This window comes from Larimichthys crocea, chromosome XX, assembly GCF_000972845.2.
Source record: "Larimichthys crocea isolate SSNF chromosome XX, L_crocea_2.0, whole genome shotgun sequence".
Taxonomy (NCBI): Eukaryota; Metazoa; Chordata; class Actinopteri; family Sciaenidae; genus Larimichthys; species Larimichthys crocea.
The window spans coordinates 14,317,448-14,332,117 of NC_040030.1; the positions used below are offsets into that span (position 1 = coordinate 14,317,448).

A 14,670-nucleotide genomic window follows, 5' to 3' on the forward strand; every position below is an offset into this window, starting at 1 on the left:
ACATAGATCCATATATTTGTAGAAAAATAGCTAGACGAGAAGCCCAAGAGGCCAGTGTTCCCACTTCATACATTTACTCAATCATACATTTGATTTTTAATGTAGTTTCTTTCAGTTTGATAATCTTCAAAAATAGGTATTGCTTATGTGACACCACCCAGGTTACAAAGGGGGGCAAATAGACAGAAGAGGGCTATATCAGAGTGTTGACACAAGTTTTAAAGGGTTCAAAAAGAGCGGGAGAGGTGCGTTCAATTCAAGGAATATTTATTTTAAAAAAGAACTATATTGCAACAGACCTGAAAAAGAGGAGGAGAAACTGCCAGATTAGTCCAAATTATTTTATTCCACAATACTAAAATAATTAAAACTACGAATATATAAATAGCAAATGGCTTAACATGAAATACAGAGGATAAAATGGCTACGACAATAGGAAGGACAGGGTACTTACTGTGGGGAGATTCTATCACAGACCCAAATAGGAACCACCACGTGTGCACACAAATCACTGCAACCACTACAAAGACAAACTAACCTACAATCCAGTGAGGTGACCACTACACTTCACACCTACCACACTGCATGCAAGGAAGGGTGCATATCCCATGACTACTCCCTGCAGGTCATCCCTCTGACTTTGCCTATAAACAAAAATAACTCCAAAAAGACACAACACAGAGATTCAGTTGGTTCAGGTTCACAAATGTCAGTAAGGTGCAATCAAATATATACATAGAAAGGGACAATCTTCAGCCACCTACATAGTAGTTCAACTGTATAAGTCAAACACAGTTGTCAACAACCCTGGTGAACTGGCTCAGGCAAAGCAGCAGTCTGGCCTTAAACCTCAGTCAGCGTGGGGGTTTGGCTGAAAAGCAACACAATAGTTGCCGAGCTTCACTGCTTTAAAACTGGGAAGAGCTGAGTCTTTTCCTAAAGAGATGATCATATTATATTAGATATGTTTACAGTTTAACTCCCAAATTCACTAACACATACCTCTTCAGCACAGGACCACAGAGCTCAATCTGGATCACCTCAGGACAGTCACACCACAACTAAATATACAAAAGGCCTCATTAGTTTCTCCATAAAGCAATATAACGCATCTTTCTCATTCAATCTCCCTTACCCGCACAGCCACAGCAACCCTGCCACACAACCAGGCCTCAGATGAAGAGGTACTAACTGCCCTCACCTGTCCCTATAAAGGCGGGGAGCTACCTCTGGCCCCACCTGACAGGGCGGTGCTTTAAATGTAGATGCCAGCCCTCACACTTACATTCAAACATAACTCGGGTGGCAATTTCCACTTGTCTGGTAAAAGATCATGAAGTAGAGTGGCGGTTAAGTGACCCCCAGAGAGGTAATGTGTTGAACAATTAGTTTATCACTTCAGCATATTTGTCCTCACAGGAACCTACCCTGTTATGATCTGAAATGAACATGTGAACATCTGTTAATTCTAACAATAAAAAAATACAACATTATTTCCTGGGAACAATTAGAGTTGTTGTGACTTTTATAGAAAGCCCCCGTGAGCAAAGCCAGGTCAAAGCAACCTATCCAGATCCTGGTATTCTTTAGTATTTTTCAGAAGCTAAAGCCAAGAGCCAAGTCTGGATCCTTGAAGCTGAGCCAAGGAAGTAACTTGTGTGGCTAGTTGGCGTGAATGGGATTGTTGGAGCTTGCCTCACCTTGTTTATCTGTTTAGTGTGAGGATGTTTTCACACAGCTGCAATGTTTTCTAGGTTTTCTCGGTGTACTGTTTTTCAAAAATAAAAATCCTGTTGGACTGTCCTTTCTCCAGATCGTCTTTTGGCTCCTCATTTTGGCCACCACACTCCTTAAAGCTGAATTGAGCTTGAGATATCTATTTGTGGGTCAGTCAGTATGAGCAACACGTAGTCATTTGATACACTGTTAAAAAATATTGATCAGAGCAGCTTTAAAGTTACAGAAAAATACTTAATATTTCAAACCAAGTTTTCAGGAAACTATCACAAAGAGATGGAATAGCCAGTCGAATCCCGTGCTTGTAAAGTGTTACTCTCAAGTTTTACCATGACTTCATTAATTAGTGCTTTCTCAGTTGTTTGTGGCGTGTCACGTCAAAATAATGAGACACCATTCATTATTAATGATAATTCATCTTCATATTTATTATTCATCATCAGTGATGCCCAGAGGGAGACAGTAGGGCCAGAGATTGGTGACCTGAAACTTCATTATGTGTCTCAAGGTAAATAGGAAGACAGCTTTCCTCTCCCTGGTGTGGGTTTACGGTGGGTCAGTCCCATCACAGACACTGATGAGAACGATGACGAAGGTAATGATGAGGATGGTGACGTACACAAATGTGTGTGTGTGTGTGTGTGTGTGTGTGTACTGTGAATATTAGCATTTTTCTGCCTGTACACAGGTTTAAGAGTGTACATTTAGGTGAGCTGAGTGACATATTTAAGACCCTCTTGGACTTCCCTACACCCCCATACAACACTCCTCCCCCCCCTCGTCCTCCCCATATTCCGTGTAAATGAAAATGCAAGGCTATATTTGGAGAGAGCTGATGTCACAAGTGGTTTGAGCGATGAGCCTATAACTGTTGGAGTCGGTTTGTGTGACAGTCTGACAAACCCTGGACTGCTCCAGTGACAGACTGGGATCTGCTGGCTACTGGCTAACACAACAAAAAGTAAGTACTATGTTTCTCTGTAGGGCGAGGTTCTTTTATACAGGACTTGTGTCTGACTCTGGCTTGTGTATGGGGTGCTACAGAAAATGGACATTGTTTTAAGTTTACAACTTTTTGTTGTAGATTTGAATAAAATAAAATGAAATGTATTTTGCTAAATCTCCTTTTATTTTCAGATACATGTTTAGTTGCAATTTGACATGTTTAAATGTTTTACTTAGATTCATGATGTCTGGAAGCTCTACAACTTGTGCAGACAGAATTTATGTGTATATAATGACAAATGAGGCGGAGAAAAATTGAGAAAATTAATAAGCAACTATTTTGATATTCGAATAATCATTCATATGATTATTCAAGCAGAAATGCTAAATATTCTCTGGTTCCAGCTTCACAGTTGTGAGGATGTGCTACTTTCCTTTGTCTCATCTGATAATAAATTCAATATCTTTGGGTTCTGGACTGTGGATTGACAAAACAAAACAAGCTTTTTGAATACGTCACCTTGGCTTCTGAGAAATTGAAAATATTTTTAGACATTTTTCGGACATTTTTTAGGCAATACTAATCGAATGATCAACAAAATAATTAACAGATTAATCAATACTAATCGAATGATCAACAAAATAATTAACAGATTAATCAATAATCTATTTGTAATTCTTAAGCTATACAAAAAAATATGTATAATAGAGTTGAAGTGGTTAATGCTCGGTAGGTGCTGATGGACTATCATCACTGAGCACGGCTTTAATATAGGTGAATTATAGATGATAGAGATATAAAAACATGTTTCTTTTATTTTTCTCAGAATGGTGACTCGTCAGATTCTGAATTTCCATACACGGGAAACACTCAATATTTTACCAAAACTAATAGTTTAATTATAGTGTTTTTTGTTGGTGTATATGTGTTAAATTCTGACATTATAAATCGACAATGTACATAAACTGGTGTGTTTATATGCTGCTATCCTTGTGTGTTACAACAAATAAAAAAATCAGCATTCACTGTTTTTCCTTATCCTTCCCTAACAATAAATCAAATTTTGTTCTAGGTAATCAATATGTATCACATGAGGGTGCCTGTGCTTCTCCTCATGCTGCTTGTGTTGCTGCGCTGCGTCTCCACTGCCCCAAGTTACAGGTAAGTGTATATACTACAAGCAGAGCAATGTCCTCTGTGGTGTGTCTATGCAATGACTTGATGATCTACATATATAAATATAGTGATAGTTTTTGATTGTTTGTTTGTTTTTAAAGATATATTTTTTGGCTTTATTGTATAGAGACAGCGGGGGAGAGAGAGATAGGGAATGACATGCAGCAAAGGGCCACAGGTCAGATTTGAACTCTGGGCCGCTGCAGTAAGGACTGAGCCTTTGACATGGGGCGGATGCTCTACCTACTGAGCTAACCGACACCCCAGATTAGATGCAGAATTTAAACAGTGGAAATCGGCTTCACTTTGTTTAAAGGTTGATTAGATCAGACATCAGCCTAAATGACTATTGTCTTAATGAGCAGGAAACCAATATAGGAGTTTAACCTGCGGTCAGCACACAAGCAGGGGAATATCATGGAAATTGTGTCATAAGAAGGGCTGTAATGTTCTGAGTGTGGAGCAGCAGGGCACTGATAACTCTGCAGGTGAAAGTCAATTGTGATCATCTGTGGGAAAGAGTGCATCATTGTGTAACTTTAGGGGGGCGCAGAAAAGTAGCCACTTGTTCTTCTTGCTCTCTGGGCTAGTAAATGTTCTGAAGAGGGTATCATCAGCTATCAGTGTCAAACGGGTTGGCTCTTTTCCCTCTGTGATTCAGGTACTTCAGTACCAGCTCATCCAGTGAGCAGGAAAGTGCTCTCCCCGACAGTGACGGCTGGTTAGCTGCTGGCCTAATCTCCAACCCATTCCTTGGCCTTGTGGGTACACGGCCGCAAAGGGGGCTCACAGCTATGAACAGGTGACCGAATTCCAGAACTCACCCAATGTATTACATGGCAAACATGCTGTCTGTGAGTGTTATTGTAATGTCAGGCTGTGTATCAGTTTCTTTTATCCTCCCAGTCACCACATAGAGAAGAGGAAGTGCAACACAGCCACCTGTGTCACCCAAAGGCTAGCAGACTTCCTGGTCCGTTCCAGTAACACCATCGGTACCGTCTATGCACCGACCAATGTGGGATCTGCCACGTACGGCAAGAGGGACCTACTGCAGCCTCCCATCTACCTGCCTCTTTAGTACCAACTGAGGAAGCTCCACCACCATTCCCAGTGTTCTGACGATATAACCAGATCTTATTTAATAATGATTTTGAGAATGATGCTAGTAATGATGACACTGATGGTGACGGTGATGATTATGAAGAGTTTTCTTGTTTATTTTATAAACTTTAAGAAACAGCCTTTAATTTAAAACCATCATAGTCAATGTGTTTTTTTTTCTGGCTTTGTGTGTGTGCTGTGGCTTTGTTATTATATTGCTGTTCCACAATGGCAAGATGTGAATATAAAAAATAATCAAAGTAAATAATAAAACAATAAATAAAAGAAAACAGATGTAAAGCCATATGAAATAAATGTTATCTGTTGGTTTTGATAATAAAATTATGAAAATATATTTTTAAAAATCTTCATGCGTTTTAAGCCACATTATTGCATATCAAGGGCTACTACATACAGGAGCTATGAGCTGCTTGCATATCATAAACTTGCATGAGATGTCCAACAAAACTGTATTAGATCTGGTCAATGTTTTCCCCACACAAACTCCAGAATAAACTTGCAAGAAGTTTCATTCCTTAATAGGGGACATCCAATAGATCAAATGAAGATTAACTACATTAATTATATGCTACAGTATGGTGTCGTGTGCTGGGAGTTGCCACAGGTAACCCATTAGGAATACTTTGCTTTCTTTAAGCTACATGTGTTGACCTATAAACCACTGCATACCTCAAACATGGATACCTAAAAGAAACACAGACATTTCGTGGATATACTGTTAGCCTAAACTTAGCCTAAATTAAATTCAGCTGTTTCAACCTGACTCTTAATGTCATCTTACAGCACAACCTTTTCAAGGAACAGTTCAACATTTTGAAAAATACAGTTATTTGCCTTCTTGCCAAAAGTTAGACAAAAGGTTTGATACAACTGTAAGATGTAGCTGGAACCAGCAGACAGTTTGGTTTAGGATTAACTGGAAAAGGGGGGAAGCAGCTATTGTTAGCTAGGAAGTTACTGGTCCCAGCAAAGAAATGGTCCGGCACATAAAATGGCATATTGACATTTTCATGGGGTAGAAGACCTCGGCTGTTAAAGATGTTTTCGGGTCCACTCACACACTGCTCAGTACATCTTCAAAAGTTCAATAGAGTTCAATGTAATATAAATTTACTGTAGTATAGTACAGAGTACAAATGTGCAGATTGATCCCGAAAGCATGAACTTTGGCTCACAGTGCATTCTCCTCAACACCATTCACATCATCCTCCTATTGTGGCATTTTACTTTGTTTCCCTTCCTATCACTGCCACCTATGATCTTGTCCCCTTTATATACCATGAGTTCGTACTAAGGTGGTTTTACAGATCGTGAGGGAGAGGAGAGAGCACAACGCTTCATGGGAAGTTACTGGGTAATCACTGGGTAAACAAAGAAGATGTTACATGTTCATCTGTTGAGATGTTTAAGGTGCTGGCTGGTGGATTTTGTTCCCTTTGGACAGATCCAGGCTAGCTGTTTCCCCAGTTTTGGTTTTTGTTCTGTGCTAAGATAAGTTAATATATCTACTGAGACAGAAAAGAAAAAAAAAAAGTGAAATGTCAAACTAGGTTAAATTAACTATGTTGAAAATTAAAATGTTATGTTAAATGTGTTGGACATCAAACACAGTTTACTCAAATTTTGCATTTAAAGAAGAATTATTATTTTATTAGTAGTACTATTGGACAGAATGTAATATGTACTGCTAGCTCATTAAAACCCTTAGCATTTATAGTCCAATAAATATAGTCAGGTTAATTAACTGTGATCCCATAATGTGATCAATAATAGAGGCTGTCAATCTCTCCCATACAAATCTCAATTGTATTCCCAGTTACATGTTTTGTACTGTGAGTATTATGTATTATATTAACATTTTAAAGGGCATTTTGTGGCATTATTTGGCTTAAAGTGAAGTAAAAATTGCTTGATTCATTTCAGAAGTAGTATTGGTTCAATAACGTGGTCAAAGGCCACAGTTAAATGCATCCATAAAAATATCCCCCAAGAAAACACTTTTTTATCAGTGACAAATAAAAATGATGTTGCACACATTGAGTATTTTACAAACAAAACCATTTGTTCAAATTCCTTTGTATGGCAGAATTGTGATCAAAATAATGTATCCATATAGTCATGTGTTGTCTTCCTGCAGGAGGTTATTCAGGGTAACGTAATGAAAATCAAGAGGGGAAATATGACGCACAGCATTAACCTGTGTTTGATTACCAGTGACCTGATCATCTCAGACACTGACATCAATACTCCCATGCATGGTTAACACCCACATAAAAGGTTTTTCAAAAATAGAACAAGTGCCGGCTTTTGCTGATGAATCCAAAAACAATGCAGCCATTATCCGCCAAACACCCTGACAGAGGATGGGATCGTGTCAAGATCTGTCGATTGCTTCATGGAAAATCACAAATGGCAACATACTTCAACTGTTCTCTGGTGGTGGGGTTGTTTATCACTGCATTAATGATGGCTGATGAATGTTTTGATGGAATTTTAGATCTGATTCATGCCTCGGTGACCACATTAATCTCTGACATTAAACATACAGTTTTGATCCAAATATAAACAAAATACAAAACAAAGGACTGTAACCTGCTCTCACTGCAAAATTGATTTGGAGTTGTTTTTTTTTTTTTTTTTTAATACAGTGACTAGATCTGGACAACAAAACATAAATACATAAATAAAAGTTATTAATATTTTCTGATACTACAAATAACGTAATAACATCAAGCAAGACTCTATTCTGGATTTACCATTAAATTTCTATCTATGTTCGTTGGAAAAAGAAAAAGAAAATCATCAATCAAAGAAACACACAAAAAATCCTTTCCCTAAAAATGCAATTTCAGTTTGGCATGCTGCACATAAATACAATATAAACTGAGGACGGAAGGCCATGTATCTAAATATTACAGGATATTGGTTGCAAATAGTTTTGAATCAACAGGAGATAAACAGAATGATTGGAAAATGGATACACAAGAAGAAATTGATGAGAGAGTTTAGAATGAGGCTTGTTCGAAAGACAAAACACAGACAATAAATACAAATATACTCTATTCACTGTCTGTGGAAACTTCCAAAGATCCATAACTTCTGAAAAGATCAATGTGTGATATATGTTTGTCAGATAGGTTTAAATATGTTGATGTCCTCTTAAATGGTAAACTCTTATCTTATTATCTTTTCTTTCTATCTATCTATCTATCTATCTATCTATCTATCTATCTATCTATCTATCGATAGACTATGGATGCACCATCATTGAGGCTAGTCTTTTGGATCTATGAGCAAGTTTTGTCACGCTCTGGGAACCAACGTGACAGAAATTGAAGCTGCATTGTGGCGTTTCTATTATCTTTTTATTTTTAAACGACAAACAGACAGAATATTTAGCGTGTCCTGTATGTATATAGAATTCATGCTGGGTGTAGACATCACTGTCACTGTCAGATAATCTCCACCTTAGACGTTATGGTGATGACATACACCTGTCCGTACCTCTGCTCGTGCGCGTTTATCTGTCTGTCCTCCTGCTTGCCGTAGTTAATTGTAAACACGGAAGTAGCGTTGCTGTGTTGTCATGTGCTAAAGACGCAGCTGATCAGAAAAGCTTTTCTGAGAGTCTTTTGTCGGTGCAGTGATGAGTTGGCTGTTAAATGTGTATATTTAAAGATAAATAATGTAGCAGCCACGTTGATGTTTAACCACGTGTCGGAAAATGCAAGGGAGCTAGTTAGCTTAGCTTTCCCTTTTCTTAAAAGGAATGGCAGATCAGGAGAAAACATTTCGTTTTGTGATCGTGGGAGGTGGCATCGCGGGTGTGACATGTGTTGAGCAGGTGAAAAAGACTCTAAGTAACCTGGGTACATAGCATATACTACTGTAATGTACAGGACGTCATGTAGCTACTTAACATTAACATTTAATTCATCCCCATTGTCAGCTGTCATCCCAGATTCCCTCAGCTGAGGTGGCTCTGATTACAGCAGGCCCCCAAATCAAAGCAGTGACCAACTATAAACAGGTGAGGATGATGATGGAGCCCATACATACACACGCTGTGTTATAATGGCTATGAGTACATGGACGCATGTCACCAGATGATGACTGGTTGAAACATATTATGTTTTTTTATTGATCCCAAAGGTGTCCAAGACACTGGAAGAGTTTGATGTCGAGGAGAGACCATCCAGTGTTTTGGAGGAGAAATTTCCCAACCTGACTGTCATCCACTCTGCTGTCAAATCACTTCACACACAGTCACATGCAAGTAGCTTGTTTTGCATCTTGAGGATAAATATTATAAACAGTTTGTATGTCATGCTTTGCTGCACATAGCATGCTGTTTCTGGTTTGGGATGCTAGATTTAATAAGAAATTGTGGCTACTGATAAAATGTGCATGTTTCTTACTAGGGTAAGAACTGACTGTAGCTGTAACATGTGCCTCACATGCTGTAATTCCTCATTACTTGTTTTCTGTTTATAATGTTAGAGCTGTAAGAAAATTCAGACAGAGATTTCCTGAATCATATCTCAGCCTTTTGGTGACTATTACTTGTCTACTATCGCCACCTTGTGGACATGAAGTTACATCATTTGGTCTTAAGTACAAGTGTAATAAAACTGAACAGACTCGAAGCTTTAGGTGAAAATTAATGAATATTTTTCCCATTCTTCTGTCTACACTCAGTCTGTGGAAACTGTAGATGGCCGTGTTTTCGGTTATGAGAAGCTGTGTATCTGCAGTGGTGCCAGACCCAAGCTCCTAACTCAGGACAACCCTTATGTGCTGGGGATACGGGACACAGACAGTGCCCAGGTAACACCCATCACTCTGGACGTTTGTGTGTGTGGTGTTATTGACATGCAAGTGTGAAATTCCTGGAGACACTGAAGACAAACTTACAGTAGCAAGAAGCAGTTTGTCCAAAGAAAAAAAAAAACATCCTCCAATTCTGTTTTATTTGTATTTTCTTCTCTACAGTAAATTCCACTCGGCTCTGGGTTCATCAAAAGTTCATCTAGTAATATTTCAACAACTGCAGCACTATCTTGTTGAAATTGATTTTTTTAAATGAAGGCAGTATCAGAGTGCATACAGTACTAGGATTTTAATAATAATACGAAATGTCAAGACATGTCCTGGTAATATGCAGACAAAATATAACCCCTTCAGTCTGCAATTATAAAAACAAACAAACATACAGATGGTGAAGAGTTTCCCTGTGTTTTTTTTTTCAGGAGTTTCAAAAGCGGTTAGCCAATGCAAAGAGAATCGTTGTTGTTGGAAATGGAGGGATTGCCCTGGAGTTAGTGTAAGTAAACTATTGCCAAAATACTATCTGTCGTTTTTATTGCAATTAAAATGTGTATGTTTTTCCAACTGCAGAGCATTTGGCCTGTATGAAACCCCTTCATATACTGTAACATTACCACTCTACTCAGAGATTAGTGTTGTCAAACATGTTCTGTGAAGGTTTGAGGTGGAGGGCTGCGAGGTGATCTGGGCTGTGAAAGACAAAGCCATAGGAAACACCTTCTTTGACCCCGGAGCAGCACAATTCCTCATCCCATCGCTGGAGACCAACAAACCAGAAAGACCTGCTCCCTGCAAGAGAACTCGCTACACCACAGAGGAACCGGCACCTGGAGGGTCCCAGACCTTCACAGCAGGTAGAATCTGTGCCAAGATCATCATGTACTTGTTTTTCTTCAATACCAACAATTGCTTAGATGTGTGTATGTGTGTGTGTTTTTTTTTTTTTTTTTTTTTTTTTTTTTAGATAGAAACGCACGAGGGGATGGTTCTGGTCCTACAGGGGTTGGCAGTGCTCTCGGTCCAGACTGGCATGAAGGAATAGTTCTACGAGGAGCAGAGCAGGTGAGATTGTGTCTGTGTGCTACAGTGCTTCCAGGGAAGGATGTCACCTTCTGCAAATAAATCTGTATGCATCTTGACCCTCTGTTATACCTTCTTCCTCTTCTCCTGGATCTCTGGGTCTTGTGTGAGCTCAGGTGTCCCGCAGAGTTTCTCTGGAATACCAGTGTGAGGTGGAAAAGATCTTCACCTCAGAGGAGCTGCTCAATTCCCCACAGCAAACACTCAGACCTGAGAATGGTGAGAACTGGATTCGCAGCTCGGATTTGAACTCTGCCCGATCATTTCCTTGACCCCCCCCCCCCCCCCCCTTTTCTTTTCATTGCTCAAGTTTCTCTCCCCTCTCAGAAAGATCCTGGCCGGTTTACATCCAGCTAACCAATGGCAAAACATTTGGCTGTGATTTTGTTGTCAGTGCGACTGGTGTCGTGCCAAACACTGAGCCATTTCTCCATGGCAACAAGGTAAGCAAGGACAAATAAGCTCTCTTTCGCTCCCAAGTCTTTTAATTGGGACAACACTGTGAGTCTGCATATTCTTGTGTCTGTTCGCATAGTTTAATGTTATGTAATGCCTTTAATTTAAGGTGTAGTTGATATCTTACCTGCCTTTTTGTAAGTAGAAATTCTCTCACAACCATTCAGGTACAAATATATGTGCAAATTTGTCGGTAACCCTTTGAAATATCCTCCTACCAGACAGGTAAATATGTGGATTTCAGTTTTGAAAAAAACAAACCCTGTCCAGGAGATGCAGAAAATCCTGCAAAGCTCTCAGCAGTTGTGTGTTATTACCTCTAGATGTCGCTAAAGGACAGATGAGCTTTTATCGTTCTGCTTTTAAGCTTGAATGTACACTTCGCAGCAAAGCGTGATCTCCACTTTGTGAACATTAACTATTCATCATACATTGGTTGTTAATGATGATCACTTCGTTTTTTTGTATTTAGTTTGAACTGGCGGATGATGGTGGCCTGCAGGTAGATGACCACATGATGACGTCAGAGCCAGACGTGTACGCTGCAGGAGACGTGTGCACTGCATGCTGGCAACACAGCCAACTGTGGCAGCAGGTAAACTAACTGACGACTTATTGCATTAACCTGCGTGGGATGCCACTTCTTCATACAGTACATAGTACAACACACTAATAGGATCGTGGAGGATTTCCTTCAGACTAAGTGATGTCATCCTCCACGTCTGAATTCCTGCTAGAGCAAAGAGCAAAGTTTCCATGCATCGTCCGTTCTCACACCATTTGGTTGGAGCCAATTAGATTTGATTACATTCGATTGAAGTGTAGCCGCTCTACATCAATCATTACACATGCACTGTAAACCTTTCACCAACGTGGAAAGACAAACTTGATCCCTAAGATGAGTTCATGAGTCTGTTTTTTACAAACAGTACTGTCATTTACACTAGCTTTGAAAATGGTTATACAGACACGTGAAAGTCTACAATAGTGTAACCCAATTTGCAGTATATTTTATGTGCAATCACCACCTCTATGATTCAACTGAAACAAGTCAGTATAAGTCAAGAGAACAGGCTTGTTTTAGTTCCCCACCATTAACACAACAGCTAAAAAAGTTTCCCTGCTTCAGTGACAGTGTTAAACGAGTTAAACAAGTCCACATCGAAGCTGGAAAACAGTGTTTTATTTCCTGTGTGTGTGTGTGTGTGTGTGTGTGTGTGTGTGTGTGTGTTTTGTATGCAGATGCGCTTGTGGACGCAGGCCCGTCAGATGGGCTGGTACGCCGGCCGCTGCATGGCGGCTCACGTCCTGTCAGAACCAATAGAACTGGACTTCTGCTTTGAACTCTTCACACACATTACCAAATTCTTCAACTACAAGGTGTGTGACATTTTACTGCAGGGGAGTGGAGTCATTTAAATAATAACCAATATGTTAATCATCTACTATGCAAATCATAACCGTTTTCCATTACTGTCAAGGTTATCGCACAGTGCTACTCAGCGTCCTCCTCGCTCTACCTCCAGGCTTGTGAACACTGTAGATTTAAACAGCTTCCTGTCTGCTGGTCATTCCACAGGTGGTCCTGCTGGGAAAGTTTAATGGGCAGGGGCTGGGGCCCGATCAGGAGCTGCTGGTACGCTGTACCAAAGGCCAGGAGTATGTCAAGGTGATACAAAAGAGAACAACAATGTGTTAATGTTTGAGAAGCAGCCTAACGTATGTGTGGCTCATTTCCAATTACAGTGTTGTTAAGCATGAATAAAAAGTGGTTTGTTATTTTACACACAAATGCATTGCAGCAAAATCTCAGTGGTTAACACTGTGGCTCCAGTGTTAAAGGATCATATGCCGTTTGAATTTTTGCAGCCTCGTGAAAAGAGTCACAGTGTTCTGTGTTTGTGATCTTATGTTGGTTAAGGCGAGAAGCAAAACAGGTTTAGCACATCCAGCTTCAGTGCTACTCACATTACGGCTGTTCTCCTCTTCCAGGTTGTTCTCAGAGGTGGTAGGATGGTGGGAGCGGTGCTGATCGGGGAAACAGACCTGGAAGAGACCTTTGAGAACCTGATCCTCAACCAGATGGATTTGACCCCATATGGAGAGGAGCTGCTCAACCCCAACATTGATATAGAGGACTACTTCGATTAAGCATGAGGGGTTTGATTTAGGTGCACGTTGAGCATTGCAAATTCACAAATAATGCAAGGTAGACAACATCGATGAAGGAATATGAGTTTAAGGGATCTTGACAAGAAGCAGGAGTCAGTATCTATGTTCTTATTAATGCACTTGTATATTTAAGAAGATATTTTGGGTTTAAAATAAATTATTTTCCAAACCAAGTGTACTTAATTAGTACTTGAGTAATTAGTTTATTAAAAAACTTTTCATGTTGTTGTAGCAGGAATGCAAACCCATCACTCCATAAGCCTAAAGGAGTCAAGTTTAACATGTTTGTCCTCAGTACAAGTGGATGCATTAAGAAAAGAAAAGAAAAGAAAAGAAAAGAAAAGAAAAGAAAAGTCTTCTGTTGCTCTGTTGTCCTAGTGACACTTGGTCAAATTTCTACTTAAATAGCAAGTACGGCTCCTCCTGTGTCCCGGCAGGCGTTATAACAATAGATATTATTGAGCTTGCACAATGCTATGTTGCTCTTGGGGATGTTACTGTTTGAAAGCACAAGAAACATTAGAAGTAAAGTGGAAAGAGTTAGTCAGTCACCTGTTTCCACTTGCTGGTTTGCCTGTAGGTTTGTGTCTTATAGGTATGGGTGTTTTTGGGTCAGTGGTTAACCAACAGGAACTTGCTCACATTGATTTACCTGCTCCCGTTGCCTGATAAAGGTTGAGATAGCAACCTTGTTTCTACTCTTGGAGGACTGTGCAAAAAAACAAGTAACAATCAATGTGTGGAAGGCAGCAATACATTTAAGTAGTGAGGAGATAATGGGGATGTGTTGCATTTCTTTTCCCTGATTCACAACTGTGGAAATAAGTCACGAGTCAAAAGAGAACAAATAAATAAGGGCAATACACATGAATAAAACACAAAAGGTCTACCTGGGCAAGTTGACACCCTCCATTCAGCTGAGCTGGAGCTGCCCAGTGGCAACTCTCCCATGTGTACATTTGTTAATGTGTCCCTATCTGGGTGGAAAGCAGGGCATTGTTTACAAGGTGAGTCAACATTGTACATAATGCCACATGTACCAAAATAAAATTCAAGCTTCTTTGGAAATATGGAGGCTGTGGGACAATTGGTGCATTGGGATCTCCTGTAGTGTTTGATACAGCACGTAACCAAGCAACAAGTCAGACCAG

General features: G+C 39.7%; 2 protein-coding genes across 3 annotated transcripts; both read left to right on the plus strand.

Annotated features, from left to right (window-relative positions):
* The first annotated feature begins 2,569 nt into the window (after window positions 1–2,569).
* On the plus strand, window positions 2,570–5,261 carry iapp (islet amyloid polypeptide). 2 transcript variants are annotated; one of them, XM_027272373.1, is made up of 4 exons: window positions 2,570–2,698; window positions 3,756–3,844; window positions 4,521–4,661; window positions 4,748–5,261. In XM_027272373.1, exons 2-4 carry the CDS (start codon window positions 3,765–3,767, stop codon window positions 4,938–4,940), a joined length of 414 nt encoding a protein of 137 aa, XP_027128174.1. In that variant the 5' UTR covers window positions 2,570–2,698; window positions 3,756–3,764; the 3' UTR covers window positions 4,941–5,261. The 2 variants fall into 2 exon arrangements, with proteins under 2 accessions (XP_027128174.1, XP_010736513.1); XM_010738211.3 differs by having other exon boundaries at window positions 4,766–5,261.
* A 3,260-nt stretch (window positions 5,262–8,521) lies between these two features.
* pyroxd1 (pyridine nucleotide-disulphide oxidoreductase domain 1) lies at window positions 8,522–13,873 on the plus strand. Its single transcript, XM_027272477.1, has 13 exons — window positions 8,522–8,828; window positions 8,934–9,014; window positions 9,137–9,256; window positions 9,683–9,811; window positions 10,234–10,307; window positions 10,469–10,665; window positions 10,776–10,873; window positions 11,008–11,110; window positions 11,219–11,334; window positions 11,820–11,942; window positions 12,590–12,727; window positions 12,927–13,016; window positions 13,340–13,873. The coding sequence occupies exons 1-13, from the start codon at window positions 8,754–8,756 to the stop codon at window positions 13,496–13,498; spliced, it is 1,503 nt and encodes a 500-aa protein (XP_027128278.1). The 5' UTR covers window positions 8,522–8,753; the 3' UTR covers window positions 13,499–13,873.
* The last annotated feature ends 797 nt before the right edge of the window (window positions 13,874–14,670 follow it).